General features: G+C 31.3%; 1 protein-coding gene and 1 long non-coding RNA gene across 3 annotated transcripts in view; one reads left to right on the plus strand and one right to left on the minus strand.

The window, feature by feature from the left end:
• The window catches only part of LOC133540058 (uncharacterized), a 567,296-nt gene extending 563,623 nt beyond the window's left edge, over nucleotides 1-3,673 (plus strand). Inside the window, exon 14 of the long non-coding RNA XR_009803535.1 lies at nucleotides 2,951-3,673. This is a non-coding gene — a long non-coding RNA (uncharacterized LOC133540058). The remainder of the gene's footprint in view (nucleotides 1-2,950) is intronic.
• lpcat1 (lysophosphatidylcholine acyltransferase 1) overlaps nucleotides 1-21,402 on the minus strand; it is a 42,880-nt gene that overhangs the window by 11,142 nt on the left and 10,336 nt on the right. Inside the window, exons 2-13 of one of the 2 annotated variants that reach the window (XM_061882536.1) lie at nucleotides 17,333-17,472; nucleotides 17,041-17,255; nucleotides 15,684-15,796; nucleotides 15,553-15,613; nucleotides 8,635-8,693; nucleotides 5,250-5,284; nucleotides 5,098-5,152; nucleotides 4,947-5,029; nucleotides 4,756-4,881; nucleotides 3,345-3,492; nucleotides 3,102-3,197; nucleotides 2,863-3,016 (exon numbers count right to left, since the gene is read on the minus strand). In XM_061882536.1, coding sequence (XP_061738520.1) covers nucleotides 2,863-3,016; nucleotides 3,102-3,197; nucleotides 3,345-3,492; nucleotides 4,756-4,881; nucleotides 4,947-5,029; nucleotides 5,098-5,152; nucleotides 5,250-5,284; nucleotides 8,635-8,693; nucleotides 15,553-15,613; nucleotides 15,684-15,796; nucleotides 17,041-17,255; nucleotides 17,333-17,472 — 1,285 coding nt within the window. Of the gene's footprint in view, nucleotides 1-2,862; nucleotides 3,036-3,101; nucleotides 3,198-3,344; nucleotides 3,493-4,755; nucleotides 4,882-4,946; nucleotides 5,030-5,097; nucleotides 5,153-5,249; nucleotides 5,285-8,634; nucleotides 8,694-15,552; nucleotides 15,614-15,683; nucleotides 15,797-17,040; nucleotides 17,256-17,332; nucleotides 17,473-21,402 lie in introns of those variants that run through there. The other variant, XM_061882537.1, reaches the window with a different exon arrangement.

Raw genomic sequence — 21,402 nt, forward strand, 5'->3', positions numbered from 1 at the left:
ATATATGTGTATATATACAAACATATATATATATGTATAAATATATATATTTATACATACAAACATATATGTATAAGTATATATTTGTATATATACATATAAATATACATATATAATATATACACACATTCATATACACATGTATATATATTTTGTGTATATATATGCAAATATATATATACATATATAAATACATATATATACATATCTGTTTATGTATGATACATATATATATATCCATATATATAAATACACATCTACATATTTAAACAGATATATACATTTATATACACATTTACATGTGTGTGTGTATATATATATATGTATATACAACCATATGTGTATGCATATATATAAATATATACCGTATGTATTAATATATATATATGTATATATATACATATATATATATATGTATGTATATTTATTTATATTTTATGTGTGTATATATGTTTGTATATATACACACATATACAAATAATATGTATATGTATACACATATATATATATATATTCATACATATATAAATAAGTGTGTGTTTATATACAAACATTTGTATATATATATATATTTATAAATATATACATTTGTATATATACACACATATATGTATATATATATATATATATATATATACATATAAATGTACATATATATATATATATATATATATATATATACATATAGAAACCGATACATACATAAATACATTATGTATTTATATGTATATATATTGATAAATATATATATATATTTGTATACATACATATGTACTTGTGTATATATGTATGTATATATACAAATATATATGTATATACACATTCATATATATACATGTATATAAATACACATATATACACAAATAATTATATACATATTTACAATTATACATATACAAACGTACATATAAATATCTATATATACACATTTATATCCATACAAATACGTATATATACATATATATACATAAATGTATATATGTGTGTATATACATATATGCAAGTATATGTGTATACATACATACATACACATGTATTTATGTGTGTATATATATATATATATGTATACATATATATACTGTATGTATATATATATATACATATATAAATATATACTGTATGTATATATACAAATATATATACTGCATGTATAAATATATATTTATGCGTGTGTGTACATATACATTTATATATATTTGTATATATACATATAAATCTATTTATATACAAATATATATGTGTGTATATATAGATATATACACACATATACAAATAATATATGTATACATATTTGTATGGGTATACTGTATATGTGTGTGTAAATATATACACTTGTATATACACATATATATACACATATGTATACATATAAATATACATACAAACATATGTATATGTGTTTGTAAATGTATATATTTGTTCAGATATGTATACATACATATATATGTATAAATATATACATATATAAACAGATATATATATTTATTCATACATATGTATTTATATGTATATATAGATACATATATATATATACACATATGTATGTATATATATGAATATTTGTATACATACACATATATTTGTATATATACATATGTGTATGTATACATATATACATGTATATATATGTATAAATATAAATTAATGTATATATTCAAATATTTATGTTTGTATATATAGATATATGTATACATACAAATATATATGTATGTATATATACAAATATATATAGATGCGTGTATATATATGTATACACACATATACGTATCTACATACAATTATATACATGTTTACATTTATACATATATAAATATACATATAAATATACACAGATATATATACATGTAATTGTATACATACTTTTAAATATTTATATATATACATTTATACATATTTACGCATACATACATATGTATATATACATACATCTATGTGTTTATACATATATATTTATGTACGTGTGTGTATACATGTGTATATATATACATATATATATATATATATATATATACACATTTATATGTGTATATGTGTATATATGAATATATATGTATACGTATTTACATATATATGCATATATTTACTTCCATATATGTATATACATAAGTATATATATTTGCATATATGTGTGTATATACATAAATACATGCATATTTATATATACACATATATGTATGTGTGTATATATGTGTATGTATATATATATATGTTATATACTATTACATATGTACGTATACGTACTACTATACATATATGTATATATATATATATATACACACATGTATATATGTGTGTATATATATATTTACACACATGTATATACATATCTATATATATATATACATATATACACATTTACATAAACACACACATATATATATATATGTATGTATATATACACAGAAATATACACACACATATACATATATATCCGTGTATATGTATATATACACAGATATATATATATACACACATATGAATATATACATACATAAATACATATACGTATAAATGTTTATATACATATATATGCATATGTACACATAAATACACATATACGTATAAATATGTTTATATACATATATATGTATACAAACACATGTATATACATATGTAAATATATGTGTATATATATATACACACATATATGTGTGCATATATATATATTTATATATACATGTATAGATGTATATACGTCTATATATATATACACCTATATATATGTATGATTTTATATATATATATATACACACACGTGTCTATATATGTTATATACTAGTACGTATACGTACAAATAGTACATAAGTACTATTAGATACTAGTACGTAGAGGCAGTATAAGGTGCAGTGCAGTGTCACGTACCGTAGGTGACTTTGCCCGTATGTGGTGGTCCCAGCTTTTTTAGCACCATGGACAGTTCCACTTCCTTCACCCCCAACATTATTTCCAGGATGGCGGCGAGGTCATGCTCCTGGAGTTGAGCGGTGGTGTCACAGTCCCAGTCATCATCATACATCTGTGCACCAGTGAGCGCCCTTCGTGTTAACACAAGCCATGTAAAGAAGCATCCTTTGTAGAGCACCACAACATGGTGGTCTTACCTCAAAGGCCATCTTGAGGGTGTCCATTGCCTTGGACGGCCTGTGAATGGTGGACAAGGCAAGCAGGAAGTGCCGGATGTCCGCATAGCCCTTTTCCTGCCGGACACAAAGTAGTGAGAGTTGTGCTACGCCTGCAAGTGTCCACAAGAGGGAGACATAGTGTCTATCTGGCCCTCTTTCTGAACAACACAAAGTAGTGAGAGTTGTGCTACGCCTGCAAGTGTCCACAAGAGGGAGACATACCTGGGCAAAGAGGCCGTGGATATGTCGGAGTGTGTCGGTCACACACACACGGAGGAAGAGGGCAAAGTCCTCCAAAGTCAGAAGATGTTTGCGCAGCTTCCTGACTGTGCTCACCTGCTCCTGCAACCAGCTCTCCGTCGTCTTGAGCCTGCAGAGAAGAATGTGAGAGAGTTATTAAACAGTTCATCATCAGTGACTTGTTAGCACGAGACAAATCTCACAATTTTGATTCCAAACAAACATCATACTGATTTTTTACAGTTGTAGAATGTTCTATTTATTTATTTTTGTATGAATGAAGCAGTAATAAAAAATAAAATAATCCAACTCAGAAGAATCTTCATCCGTCTCATCTTTTTGTTTTTACAGTTTAGGTTTAACAGCAGTTTATTTATTTATGTTTGACCTTGGGGCTGATTATTTAGATTTTTTATTTCGACATTTCAATATTTATATACAGCTATTTATTTTACTTGTTGGATTTATTCTTTCATGCATTTAGTAATATAATAATAATAATTTACCATTACTATTCCTGTATCACTTGTTCCATTTATTTCTATGTAGGATCTATTTAATTTCTAGTATAGTTGTTTACATACTATTAATGTGATATTTAAATATTTATTTTCCCCATGGGATTTATGTATTTTCTATTAGTATTCACATTTTTGTAATATATTTATTATCACTGTAGGATTTATTTAATTATTTTCCTATATTCCTATTTCTATAGTTCCTCTCTCTATTAATTCAACATCTGTTTTAATCCTTGTTGGATTTATTTATTTACTTATTTCCTAATAGTATTATTTTGATATTTATTCTATACATTTTCCCTGTGGGATTTATTTATTTCTTATTACTATTAATTTACGATGTATATAATTTCCCCCCCTGTGAGATGTATTAATTTATTTAATCACTTCCTAATTCTTCTAATGTATTATAATAATTTTCCCAGTGGGATTTATTCATCTCGCTATTCTTTATTACTGTTAATTTCCCCCTGTTGCATCTATTTATTTATTTCCTATTACTAATAATTTAACATGTAATCTATTTACTTTCCCTGTGGAATTTAGCTATTCAATCATTCTTATATTGATTCAATTATATTCTATGACTCTTCCTTTATTTGTATTGTATTTATTAATTCATTTATTTAATTAGTTATGTTCTTTTAGTCTTAATGTGTTTGTATTTTATGTTCCATCTGAGAGATGTTTATTGAATTATTTGATATTTCTTTTAGTTCAATATTTATTTCCCTTGTGGGATTTACTCATCTATTTATTTTAGGATGGATTTTATCTGAAAGGATTGCGGCGGGCTCATCCTTGACGTCTCTAATGCGTTCCCGCATGCGACCAGCAGGGGTCAGTGTTGGGCCTCATGGACGCTTGCTTACCTGAGGCGGAGCAGCAGGTGGTTGAGCTCCAAAAGGCTGCTGGGGTCGTAGACTTTCAGGGGCCCCTCTGCAAAGCTGAGCTCGCGGTCCTCAAAGTACAAATCTGTGAGAGGAACCTCCAACGCTCTGAGGGTGAAGAGGAAGAAATGAATAGCGGCTGACTTAAAAACTATTAAAATGAAATGACTTACTTTGCCATGACTTTCCGGACATTATTGGCAAACAGACTGGGGTTCTCCTTCTCCTGGTCAGACGGGTTATACACAGGCAGGTACTGGAGACAAGGAGGAGGAGATGAGTGGGAATGCAACAGGTGGTTATGTCTTGCAGTGGGAGGCTGACCTCCACCTCCATGGCGGTGTGAGGCTGGCACAGAGTCAGCCACAGGATCTTCCATCTGCAAAACAGGAAGTGAGTGTTTGGAGAAACATCGACATCACTTTAGTTTCTGTTTGAACAGCAGGAAGTGCTTTGTGTCGGCGTGTTGGACTCACGCGCTGGGGCCTCGCCACGTCCATGTAATTGTATCCTGCGGAGAAGAAGTGGAGGAAAGGACGGCAATTCACTTTTTTTTGGAGCTAAACAATATGACCATGCATCTTTTGTGTGCACCTCAGGTGCGGAGAGTATACATATACATGTATACACATATATACAGTATATATATATATATATATATATATATATATATATATATATATATATATATATATATATATATATATATATATATATATATATATATATATTATATATATATATATATATATATATACCTTTACAAACATATATATATGTATATACACCTTTACATACATATATACACCTATACATACATACACACACGTATATACATGTATACATACATATATAAATATACACATATACACACATACTGTACATATATATATATATATATATACACACACACGTATATATATATATATATATATATATATATATACACATATACATAAATGATAAATGGGTTGTACTTGTATAGCGCTTTTCTACCTTCAAGGTCCTCAAAGCGCTTTGACACTACTTCCACATTTACCCATTCACACACTAAAGGAGGGAGCTGCCATGCAAGGCGCTAACCAGCACCCATCAGGAGCAAGGGGGAAGTGTCTTGCTCAAGGACACAATGGACGTGACAAGGTTGGTACTTGGTGGGGATTGAACCAGGTATGTATATGTGTATATATATATATATATATATATATATATATATATATATACACACACACACACATATATATACATGTATATATATAGATCTGTATATATATACTGTATATACATACATACACACACATATATGGGTGTATCTACATATATATAAACATATATATATACCCATATTTATAGATACATGTATACATACATATATACATACCCATATATATATATATTTATGTATATATATATATTATTCATATGTATGTATGTATATACATGTATATATATGTGTATGTATGTGTGTGTATACATATATATACACACAAACATACATACACAAATATATACATGTATATACATACATATGAATATATATATATACATAAATATATATACATATATAAACATATGAATATATATATACATTCGCACAGATGTATTTGCATGTATGTATATATATATATATATATATACTGTATATACATACATACACACACATATATAGGTGTATATATATACATATATATATATATTCATACCCATATTTATATATACGTATATACATACATATATACATACCCATATTTATATATACGTATGTACATACATATATACATACCCATATTTATATATATACATATATATACACAAACATACATACACACATATATACATATATATACATACATATGCATATATATATACACACACATACATATATATAAACATATATGCATATATATACATACGCACATATATATTTGCATATATATACATGTGTATACATATATATATATATATATACATATACATACTGTATATATATGTGTGTGCATATATATTTAAACATATATATATATATAAACATATATGAATATATATATACATACGCACATATGTATTTGCATATATATATATACTGTATATACATACATACACACATATATATAGGTGTATATACATATATATATATATATAAACATATATGTATATATACATACCCATATTTATATATATATACATATATATACACACACATACATATACATAGGTGTATATACATATATATATATATATAAACATATATGTATATATACATACCCATATTTATATATATATACATATATATACACACACATACATACACACATATATATACATACATATGCACATATATATACACATACATATATATAAACATATATGCACATATATATATATTGTATATATATATATGTGTGTGCATATATATATAAACATATACACATACCCATATTTATATATATATACATACATATATATACATATACATATATATATATATATATATATATATATATACATATATATATATATACATATATATATATATATATATATATATATATATATATATACATATATATATAAATGGGTTGTACTTGTATAGCGCTTTTCTACCTTCAAGGTACTCAAAGCGCTTTGACACTACTTCCACATTTACCCATTCACACACACATTCACACACTGATGGAGGGAGCTGCCATGCAAGGCGCCAACCAGCACCCATCAGGAGCAAGGGTGAAGTGTCTTGCTCAGGACACAACGGACGTGACGAAGTTGGTACTAGGTGGGATTTGAACCAGGAACCCTCAGGTTGCGCACGGCCACTCTCCCACTGCGCCACACCGTCCCATATATATATATATATATATATACACATACACATATATATATATATATGTATATACATATATACATATATACACATACCCATATATATGTATATATACATATATGTATATATATACATATATACACATACCCATATATATATATATATATATGTATGTATATATATACACACATACCATATATATACATACATAAATATGTATATATATATGTACATATATGCATATATATATATATATATATATATATACACACATACATACTAACACATATATGCACACATAAATACATACATATATACATACATACATACACATATATATATACATACACACACACACACATATGCATATACAGATATATATACATACATATATAAATATATATATTTAATGCATGTACTGTATGTATATATATATAAATATAACGGTGGCGTAAAAATGTTTTTTTTTTATCATGAGGAACAGTAGTGTCATCTTCTGCTTGGATAAACCAGACTTCTGTTTCATTTCCATCAAAGGGGAAACTGCCGCTGGAAAAGCACCATGGCTGTGACTACAACATGTCAGTCACATGGTAATCACACACTCAACACACAATTTACAACTATGCCATTTAAAAATACACACACACACACACACACACACACACACACACACACACACACACACACACACACACACACACACACACACACACGTATATTTAGGTGTGACTGACAAGTGACCCATCTTAATGGACGATTACACAATTGTGGAGGTATAAAGACAAGACATGTATATTTCATGGCATCAGGAGACATGACACCTGTGTGTGTGTGTGTGTGTGTGTGTGTGTGTGTGTGTGTGTGTGTGTGTGTGTGTGTGTGTGTGTGTTTTAAGAAAGGAGGAGGATGAAATATCACCCAAGCAGAACAAGAAGGCATTCGTCAAAGGAAGAACACATGAAAACGTGCGGGAAAAGACACTATTCTGTGTGTGTAACCTTGGTGGAAGAAGAAGTATAATAGTGTGTTTACTCTACCAGTCTGTTTGGGTATCGCAGCACGACTGGTTGCACTGGGAGTCCTGGTAAAAAAGCGCCTGGAGAAGAAAAGGGAATGACTGTGTAAAGTGGAAGTAAACCCCTGACTATTTAACTAAACACACACACACACATACACACACACACACACACAGTAATGTGACCGATACACAAGAGAGAAAAGAGTTACAAAGTGGAATAAAAGGGGATTAGACAGAGCAGGAAAGGGACAATGGCTCCCAACAAAACACAGTGAGACAGAGGAAGTGAGGGATTAAAATAATAAACATCATACGTGGCCACAGACACAATAACAAACATCATACATGAACACAACACAATAACAAACATCATACATGAACACAGACACAATAATAAACATACGTGACCACAGACACAATAATAAACATCATACATGAACACAGACACAATAATAAACATCATACATGAACACAACACAATAATAAACATCATACATGAACACAGACACAATAATAAACATCATACATGAACACAGACACAATAATAAACATCATACATGAACACAGACACAATAATAAACATCATACATGAACACAGACACAATAATAAACATCATACATGAACAGACACAATAATAAACATCATACGTGACCACAGACACAATAATAAACATCATACATGAACACAACACAATAATAAACATCATACATGAACAGACACAATAATAAACATCATACATGAACACAACACAATAATAAACATCATACATGAACACAAACACAATAACAAACATCATACATGAACACAGACACAATAACAAACATCAAACATGAACACAGACACAATAATAAACAACATACATGAACACAGACACAATAATAAACAACATAAATGAACACAGACACAATAATAAACATCATACATGAACACAAAACAATAATAAACATCATACATGAACACAGACACAATAATAAACATCATACATGAACACAGACACAATAATAAACATCATACATGAACACAAACAATAACAAACATCATACATGAACACAAACACAATAAACATCATACATGAACACAGACACAATAATAAACAACATAAATGAACACAGACACAATAATAAACATCATACATGAACACAGACAATAACAAACATCATACATGAACACAAACAAAAACAAACATCATACATGAACACAGACACAATAATAAACATCATACATGAACACAGACACAATAATTAAAACATCATAAATGAACACAGACAATAATAAACATCATACATGAACACAGACACAATAATAAACATCATACATGAACACAGACACAATAATAAACATCATACATGAACACAGACACAATAATAAACATCATACATGAACACAGACACAATAATAAACATCATACATGAACACAGACACAATAATAAACATCATACATGAACACACACACAATAATTAAAACATCATACATTAACACAGACAATAATAAACATCATACATGAACACAGACACAATAATAAACATCATACATGAACACAGACAATAATAAACATCATACATGAACACAGACACGATAATAAACATCATACATGAACACAGACACGATAATAAACATCATACATGAACACAGACACAATAATAAACATCATACATGAACACAAACACAATAATAAACATCATACATGACCACATACACAATAATAAACATCATACATGAACACAGACACAATAACAAACATCATACATGAACACAGACACAATAACAAACATCATACATGAACACAACACAATAATAAACATCATACATGAACACAGACACAATAACAAACATCACACATGAACACAGACACAATAATAAACAACATAAATGAACACAGACACAATAATAAACAACATACATGAACACAGACACAATAATAAACATCATATATGAACACAAAACAATAATAAACATCATACATGAACACAGACACAATAATAAACATCATACATGAACACATACACAATAATAAACATCATACATGAACACAGACACAATAACAAACATCATATATGAACACAGACACAATAATAAACATCATACATGAACACAGACACAATAATAAACATCATACATGAACACAGACACAATAATAAACATCATACATGAACACAACACAATAATAAACATCATACATGAACACAACACAATAATAAACATCATACATGAACACAGACACAATAACAAACATCATACATGATCACATACACAATAACAAACATCATACATGAACACAACACAATAACAAACATCATACATGAACACATACACAATAACAAACATCATACATGAACACAACACAATAATAAACATCATACATGAACACAACACAATAATAAACATCATACATGAACACAGACACAATAATAAACATCATACATGAACACAACACGATAATAAACATCATACATGAACACAACACGATAATAAACATCATACATGAACACAACACAATAATAAACATCATACATGAACACAACACAATAATAAACATCATACATGAACACAACACAATAATAAACATCATACATGAACACAACACAATAATAAACATCATACATGAACACAGACACAATAATAAACATACATGAACACAGACACAATAATAAACAACAAATTAGGACATCACAGAATTATTTAATTCAAGACATTTTCTCCCTAAAAGTATTATTATTATTATTATTATTATTATTATTGATAAAGATCAGTCATTCCTGCCTTTGCATCACAATTGGAAATAATGTTAAAAAAAAAAAAGTTCAATTTTTTTACGTTTTAATAACTTTAATTAGAAATTGTATCCCCAAAATAATTATATTTATAAACATTGAAGTTAATAATTTCTTATTTTTGTTTCCATTGATAATATTATATTATTATATATTTTACCAGATTGAGAAGCTTTTGGGCAGAGTGCTTGTTTTTAAAATGTTTTTATTAAAACGTGATTATTTATTGTGTGTTATGTTTATGTTGTCAGTCATTTGTGCTTTCAACTAGTGTTGTTATTGATGAAACCTGGATTTGCTGCCCTCTTGCACAAGTTGCAAAAGGGATTTTAATCTTTACGAGTTTCAACCTGGTTAAAAAAACTTACATAAAATAAAAACAAAAATATAAATAATACTATTATCATTTAATTTATTATTATTACGGAAAATGCTACATTAACTTTCTCACAATATAACATTCTGGATTACATTTTCTCCCTTAAAGTATTATTATTGTTATTATTCCTAATAAAAAAACAATAATTCCTGCCTTTTTATCAAATTTGAAATACTTTTTTAAATAAGAAAAAAGTTTCACATTTTTAAAATTGTATCCCTGAAATTATCATTATTAATGTTGTTTTTTTATTAATGTAGTATTGTTTTAGTCATTAATATAATTATTATTATTATTGTATTTATGAATTTAAAGGATTGAGCAGCTGTTTCCCTTCGGCACTGTTCTGGTTTTTAAATTGTTTTTATTGAAACATTTTATTTGTTACCTATTGCGTGTTTTTATATTTATGTTTTGATGTAGAATTATTATTATCATTACTATTAATTTTTGAAAAGGCTAAATTATCTTTCTCACAATATAACATTTTGGATGACATTTTCTCCCTTAAAGAAGTATTATTAATATTCCTAATAAAAAATAATAATTCCTGCCGTTATATTACAATATGAAATACTTTTTAAATAAGAAAAAAGTATTACATTTTTAAAATTACATTTGAATAACTTATTTTGATTAAAAATGTATCCCAGAAATTATTATTGTAATTAATGTTGTTTTTTATTAATATATTATTGTTTTTTGGTCATTAATATAATAATTATTATTTTATTTATGAATTTAAAGGATCGAGAAGCTGTTTCCATTCGGCACTTTGCTGGTTTTTAACTGTTTTTATTGAAACATTTTATTATTTACCTTTTGCGTGTTTTTATGTTTATGTATGATGTATAATTATTATTATTATTATTATTACTATTATTATTATTATTATTGAAAAGGCTACATTATATTTCACTTAATATACCATTTTGGATTACTTTTACTAATTTAAGTGACATTTTCTCCCCAAAAGTATTATTATTCATATTATTAGGGACCAATGTGCCCTTGGGACAAAGGACCCTATTGAATTTCTAGCGTTTTATTATTATTATTATTATTCTTTATTATTATACCGCCGCCTCTTTGAGCTGTAATTTGACCCTCTTAACCTGCTTCAAAACTCACCAAATTTGACACACACATCAGGAATGGCCAAAATTGCGATCTAATCAAAAAACCAAGACTCAAAATTGCGCTCTAGCGCCCCCTAGGAAGAAAACACAGACAGAACTGTCTCTAACTTAACAGTAGGAATGTCGTAGAAACATGAATCAAAACCTCTATGTAGGTCTCAGTTGGACCTATATTTCATACACTGACACCCCCCACCTAAAATCAACAGGAAGTTTGCAATTCCCCCTTCAATACAAAAGTTGGCTATAAAATGTTGCTTTTTTTCATACATTATCTCCTCTGAGGCCCTTTCTCGTTTCAGCTTCAAATAAGCAAGAGAAGAGAGATTGAACCCTTCTGATTGAAAGTTATTAAAATGCCCAAGCCACTTTACAACTGTTATCACTATGAGACTGAAATACAATTTAAATGTTTTTTTCAAATTCAAGACAGAGTTACCCTATTTTTTGGACTATAAGTCGAGGTTTTTTCATAGTTTGGCCGTGGGTGCGACTTATACTCCGAGAAATACGGTATATGTTTTTGGTAACACTTTAGTATGGGGAACATATTCTAAGTAAAAAAAACTTAATTTAGAGCTTTTTTGGACACCAGGGGAACATATTCTAAGTAGGGTTGCAACAAACAACTAATTAATCTGTCGATTATTACTTCGATTAATCGATTAATAATCGGATAAAAGAGACAAACTACATTTCTATCCTTTCCAGTATTTTATTGAAAAACAGCATACTGGCACCATACTTATTTGGATTATTATTTCTCAGCTGTTTGTAAATGTTGCAGTTTATAAATAAAGGTTTATTTAAAGAAAAATATATATAAATATATATATATATATTTTTTTTTAAATAACAAAATTAGCCTTTGCGCATAGCATAGATCCAACGAATCGATGACTAAATTAATCGCCAACTATTTTTATAATCGATTTTAATCGATTAGTTGTTGCAGACCTAATTCTAAGTAACAAAGACTTAATTTGGGGTTTATTGGACACCAGGGGAACATATTCTAAGTAGGGCTGCAACTAACAAATAATTAATCTGTCTATTATTACCTCGATTAATAATCGGATAAAAGAGACAAACTACATTTCTATCCTTTCCTGTATTTTTATTGAAAAACAGCATACTGGCACCATACTTATTTTGATTATTGTTTCTCAGCTGTTTCTAAATGTTGCAGTTTATAAATAAAGGTTTATTTAAAAAAAAAAAATATATATATATATATATATATATATATTTATTTTTTTAAATGAATAACAAAATTAGCCTTTGCGCTTAGCATAGATCCAACGAATCGATGACTAAATTAATCGCCAACTATTTTTAAAATCGATTTTAATCGATTAGTTGTTGCAGCCCTAATTCTAAGTAACAAAGACTTAATTTTGAGTTTTTTGGACACCGGTGGAACATATTCTAAGTAGGGCTGCAACTAACAAATAATTAATCTGTTGATTATTACTTCGAATAATAATCGGATAAAAGAGACAAACTACATTTCTATCCTTTCCAGTATTTTATTGAAAAACAGCATACTGGCACCATACTTATTTTGATTGTTTCTCAGCTCTTTGTAAATGTTGCGGTTTATAAATAAAGGTTTATTTAAAAGATATATATATATATTTTTTTTAAATGAATAACAAAATTAGCCTTTGCTCTTAGCATAGATCCAACGAATCGATTACTAAATTAATCGCCAACTAGTTTTATAATCGATTTTAATCGATTAGTTGTTGCAGCCCTAATTCTAAGTAACAAAGACTTAATTTGGGGTTTATTGGACACCAGGGGAACATATTCTAAGTAGGGCTGCAACTAACAAATGATTAATCTGTCTATTATTACCTCGATTAATAATCGGATAAAAGAGACAAACTACATTTCTATCCTTTCCAGTATTTTTATTGAAAAACAGCATACTGGCACCATACTTATTTTGATTATTGTTTCTCAGCTATTTGTAAATGTTGCAGTTTATAAATAAAGGTTTTTGGTTTTTTGAAATATATATATATATATTTTTTTTTTTAATAAATATAATTAGCCTCTGCGCATAGCAGAGATCCAACAAATCGATGACTAAATTACTCGCCAACTATTTTCATAATCGATTTTAATCAATTTAATTGATTAGTTTTTGCAGCCCTAATTCTAAGTAACAAAGACCTAATTTAGAGTTATTTGGTTAGGCCATGCCGAATAAGGCATAAATTCGTACTTAATAATGACTAGTTAAGAGCCAATATGTTACTAATTAGCACGTTAATAAGCAACTAATTAATGGTGAATAGAATATTTTCCCCATACTAAAGTGTTACCATGTTTTTTTTTTTACTGGTGCACAAAATGAACCGTGCATGAACATCACCTTGTTCAAAGAACAAAACCAACACAGTGCATGAACTCACAACAAATTACTTCTGCTGTTGCCGTATCCGTAATACACCGATAGGGAGAAGTCATTATTTAAACCTCGGGTTCTATCGAACCCAGGTTAAGAACCACTGCTGTAACCTGCGTTGGAATGTTTCATTATATTTTTTTACACCAAATGAAATGTAAAGTGTGTACGAGAATTGATTGTGAATGGAATCCAAGCGAGTAGACAAGAAGAAGAGGAAGTGCACATACCAGCCTTGAACAAGATGAGGCTGGACCTGTTGGTGCACGTGCCTTCTGGAAATATCATGATCTGCAACACAGAGCATGTGGCTCATCTTGTACGCTCCACACAGTAATAGCCTTCAAAATAAAAGTCTCACCTGAGGCCACTCTCCTCCCGACTGCGCTCTCCTCTTGATCTCATCAGCGGTTTGCCTCCTGGAGTCCGGACTGGAGCGTAACACAAGAACTGGTCTGATGTACTGGATCAAGGCTACGGGGTGGGAGGAGAAATGTTGGGTGAAATGCGGCACGGTCTAGTCCAGGGGTATCCAAAGTGCGGCCCGCAGCTAATTGTTTACCGGCCCGCCACACATTTTGGAAATGCTATTGCAAAAATAAAAAAGAACATTAAAAATATTGGAATGAGGGAAATCTAACAAGAAAAAGTTGCAATGTTGACACAAAGCTGCCATGCAGGCTGTTTTTTCTGTTCTTTTGTCTTTATTTTACCATCTAAAAACCATCTTTACCATGAATTGATTAACATGGACCCCGACTTAAACAAGTTAAAAAACTTATTGGGGTGTTATCTAGTGGTCAATTGTACGGAATATGTACTGTACTGTGCAATCTACGAATTACAAGTTTCAATCAATCCTTTATTTATTTATTTTTTGCCATTGCTCCAAAAAAAAAAAAGACACAAAAATCCATGTTATAATGAATTATTTTAAAAGCTCCAATTAGTTCAAATATTTCACTTTAAATTGTTTTATGTGGTAAATATTGCATATATTGTGCGGTTGCCATATAAAAACAAAGTTTTCTTTGACAAAAGAGCATAAAACAAACAAAATAATAGTTTAAACGTAAAATCGACAAATATATCTGAAGTTGATCTCGTAACTTAAGTGTTGAAAGTTTAAAAAAAACCTAATAAAAATGTATCACTTTCTGAGTGGGGCACCTTTTGGATTCAAAATATACTCAGTGGTATTTTATTTATCTTTTCACTGTGATTACTCAAAAATATAAAATAATTAAAATGAATGGTGTCCTGCATTATTGGTCTTTTATGGCTGTAATTACTAAATACTGCATATTTCAGTTTTACTATGAAAAACAAAGTTGCTTTTTTTAAGTTGCTTTCAATCAATCAATCAATCAATGTTTATTTATATGGCCTCAAATCACAAATGTCTCAAAGGACTGCACAAACCATTACGACTACGACATACTCGGAAGAACCAACAATATAGATTTACTGTAAGCGTTAAATAAAAAATAATAAAAATTTGACTTATTTTTAACATTTTATTACCTGAGATCCTTCTTGGTACCCGGGACCCCTAAAGGTAAAATAGATTTTAACAATCCATATATTTTGTTATGGTTTGAAAATGAAAAATCTCAAAATGGCCCCCGCATGCTTTCATTTTTCCGTATGCGGCCCTCTGTGGAAAAAGTTTGGACACCCCTGGTCTAGTCACTGGAGATGTGCACAAAAACACTCACTTCCCCAGACGGGGATGCTCTGGGCCTCCAGTTTGCTGACGATGGAGCACATGGTGGAGGTGACCGGGATGGCGTCAAAGAAGGTGGAGTGCGGCGCCACCGTGAGGATGGGGGCCTGGGAGGGCGCCGCCCGTTCCCCTTTCACCTTGACCCAATGGAACCCTGCGCAGAACCACATGGCTCGCATGATGACGCGCAGGGCCACGTCCACCAGACTGCGGACAGCGACGTTACAGGTAAGGAAAAAAGAACAAAAAACACACATAACACGAGTGAACGTTGGCAGACGCACCGTCGCCACCACGACTGCGGCTCCACCGCAAACTGGGAGCGTCCCAGCGAGGCTACGAAGGCGAAGGGCCAGCCGAGCAGCATGAGGAAGGACACCAGGAGGAGGCGCGCTGGGAACCCGGTCACAGACATCAACCCCGTCTGCACACAACAACACTTGTAACGTCAATAAGGATCGGGAGTGCATGAGAAAGCGGAAAGAAAAACAAACGCCCTCTTTGACCACATGGTTACTAATCACTAATATTATGGTGCCAGTGCCCAAGCATTCATATATATATATATATATATATATATATATATATATATATATATATATATATATATATATATATATATATATATATATATATATATATATATATATATATATATATATATATATATATATATATATATATATATATATATATACCCGACGAGTTGAGTTTATACCAAAATGGATACATGGATGATACAGCAGAGAATTGGGAGAATGTCATGTGGTCAGATGAAACCAAAATAGAACTTTTTGGTATAATCTCAACTCGTCGTGTTTGGAGGTGGAAGAATACTGAGTTGCATACCAAGAACACCATACCCACTGTGAAGCATGGGGGTGGAAACATCATGCTTTGGGGCTGTTTTTCTGCTAAGGGGACAGAATGATTGATCCGTGTTAAGGAAAGAATGAATGGGGCCATGTATCGTGAGATTTTGAGCCAAAACCTCCTTCCATCAGTGAGAGCTTTGAATGGTTGACCAAATACTTATTTTCCACCATAATTTACAAATATATTTTTTTCAATTCCTACAATGTGAGTTCCTGGATTTTTTTTCACATTCTGTCACAGTTGAAGTGATCCTATGATAAAAATTACAAACCTCTCATCATTTTTTTTCTTTTTTTTTCGGCTTTTGACTCGCTCGACCACTCATAAAAGCAATGGGACTCTGACTGTGAATGGAGCTTGTAGTTACATATTATATAAATATGTAAATATTATATAAATATGTATATAAATATGTACATAAAGTGTTGTAATTATATTCCAACTCCGCGTTCTTCTAGGTCATTGCCGCCGCCTCAGGGAGAAAACCACAAGTCATGTCAAGTGGTAACGTGGTTGACAAACATGATGCGGGGAGAAAGCCACAAGGTAACATGGTTGACAAACATGATGCGGGGAGAAAGCCACAAGGTAACATGGTTGACAAACATGATGCAGGGAGAAAACTACAAGTCATGTCAAGTGGTAATGTGGTTGCCAAAATGATGCAAACAGAAAGCCACAAGGTAACATGGTTGACAAACATGATGCGGGGAGAAAACCACAAATCATGTCAAGTGGTAATGTGGTTGACAAACATGATGTGGGGAGAAAGCCACAAGGTAACATGGTTGACAAACATGATGCAGGGAGAAAGCCACAAGGTAACATGGTTGACAAACATGATGCAAGCAGAAAGCCACAAGGTAACATGGTTGACAAACATGATGCAAGCAGAAAGCCACAAGGTAACATGGTTGACAAACATGATGTTGGGAGAAAGCCACAAGGTAACATGGTTGACAAACATGATGTTGGGAGAAAGCCACAAGGTAACATGGTTGACAAACATGATGCAAGCAGAAAGCCACAAGGTAACATGGTTGACAAACATGATGATGGGAGAAAACCACAAGTCATGTCAAGCGGTAACATAAATTCCCTCTGTTGACATTTAAAACACTTCCTGGTCCGCCCTGCTTTATCACATCTGGGAGGAGTCTCCTTCCAATCATCAGTCAATCACACACCGACCGTGAGTTGATGCTGCCCCCCCACCACCACCACCACCACCATGTTGGCGGCTCTCTGGGGAAGCATCTGGTCTTCCGGCTTCATGTCCCAGCGGACGAGCCCAGGTGCACGCTGCAGGGTTGTATTAATAAATAAGCGGCGATGAGGCGGATTTATGAGGCTCCAACTCTTCTTCCTGCCTCACCATAGCCCGACAAATCCACCGAGGAGGATCCTCTGACATTTTCCCAGGAGGGGGTGCAACAATGATGGCAGAGCGCAGCAGTTCGAGGCTTCAGTATATCTCAATCTTCTACAGCGATGCAGGACAACTTATTTAACGCTTATCTTTCTGCACCGCGTTCATCAATTATGACCAATTCCTATTTTTCAATTGATCAGATTATTACATTATCAGCAAAACTATTTTAAAATAAGTAATATATGGACTATTGTCATGGGAGAGTGAACATGAAAATAATAAATACTGTATATAACATTTATGTAGGTGTTCATGATATAAAAATACATTTGTAAAGTAATATATAATTATATTTAAGTTGTGTAATTTTATTTCATCTAAGCAACAACTTGAGGCAGTTTAATGTGGATTAACCTGGGCAGAATTATTATAGTGTTCCCAATGTTAAAAGGATCAAGCCAATGTTTACAAATTTGGTAAATAAATAACCAAAAAATTTATATTTTGTTGGTTTCTTACTGTACCGAAAATTAACCGAACCATGACATCTAAACCGAGGTACGTACCGAACCAAAATGTTTGTGTACCGTTACACTCCTAGTACTGTGTATGTGTACACATGCAGCATAGACATAAAGTACTACTATACTATTAACTGATAGCAATACTGTCCAAAAACACACTTTTATGCATCTATTCTCAGATGTCACATTTTGGAGGATTAGCACCAAATTGGATGGACATTGCAACAACATTTGTCCCCAAAGTCAAGTCCCCATGAGTGTGGCAAGCCAAAGCCCACCTGAAAGCTGCATCTGATATCAAATATTTGTGTTTGTGTTTTGCCGGGAAGGCGTGACGGGAATGTGATGAACATCAAATGTGCTCGGTCGGTCGGCCGACAGGACGTCACTGCTCGAAAACGTTTGACTCAGCTGGAGTCATTTCTACTGTCTGTGTGGCTTCCTGCTCTGTATGAACTATAAACGGACAAACTGAGTGCGAGCAAATCATTTGTTCACATTTCCTACAAGTAAAACACTGATTTATACTGAGGCTCAGTATTGACTGAAATATGCCTTGAAATTGGCGCAACATTTCCAAACATGGACCTGTGTTGTACTTTTTCTTTGGCTTTCCGTCGCTGTTTTTATAGTATTTTTTTTAAAACATACACCACCATTATTGATTAAGTCATGTCCAATTTTTACAAATATTCGCCATTAGTCATACTTGCCAACCTTGAAACCTCCGATTTCGGGAGGTGGGGGGTGGGGAGGTGCGTGGTCGGGGGTGGGGCAAGGGCATGGTTATATTTACAGCTAGAATTCACCAAGTCAAGTATTTCATATATAAGAGAAATACTTGAATTTCACTGTTAATTTATTTACACATATACACACACATAATACTCATCTACTCCTTGTTGAATTAAGGGTTGAATTGTCCATTCTTGTTCTATTCTCTGTCATTATTTTTCTAACCATGCTGAACATGCTGTATCTTCCTCGTTCTTCTGCTTCGTCTCCTTGTTGTGTGCGCAGTTGTGCACTGCACTCTCTAAAAGCTGTATATGTTATTGTCACATATGCATGTACAGTAGATGGCAGTATTGTCCTGTTTAAGAGTGTCACAACATTGCTGTTTACGGCAGACAAACTGCTTTACGGTAGACGAAAACATGACTGCGGTTGTTGTGTGTTGTTACCGCGCTGGGAGGATGCTAATGAAACTGTCTAACAATAAAACCACATAAGAAAGGGGACATGGCCTCCAGCTACGCCTGAATTTTGGTAGATTTTCGTGAGAAAATCTGTCCCGGGAGGTTTTCGGGAGAGGCGCTGAATTTTTGGAGTCTCCCGGAAAATCCGGGAGGGTTGGCAAGTACGGTCCCCGTAGCTCAGACCTACTTCCAGTTCCTATCTACGGCGCAAAGTCTTCTGGGTAATGCAGTATATAAATATTTACTTCCGAGTTGACATGTTTTTAACATTTATTTATGCAGGGTAAGACAATTAAAAATATATATTTTCATTTGCAATGCTGACCAAGCAAAGAGGCAGCATTTACATGTTAGAGATGTTGAAGTGTGATGATCATTGAGCA

The sequence above is a fragment of the Nerophis ophidion genome, linkage group LG21 (genome assembly GCF_033978795.1).
Source record: "Nerophis ophidion isolate RoL-2023_Sa linkage group LG21, RoL_Noph_v1.0, whole genome shotgun sequence".
In the NCBI taxonomy this organism is placed as follows: domain Eukaryota; kingdom Metazoa; phylum Chordata; class Actinopteri; order Syngnathiformes; family Syngnathidae; genus Nerophis; species Nerophis ophidion.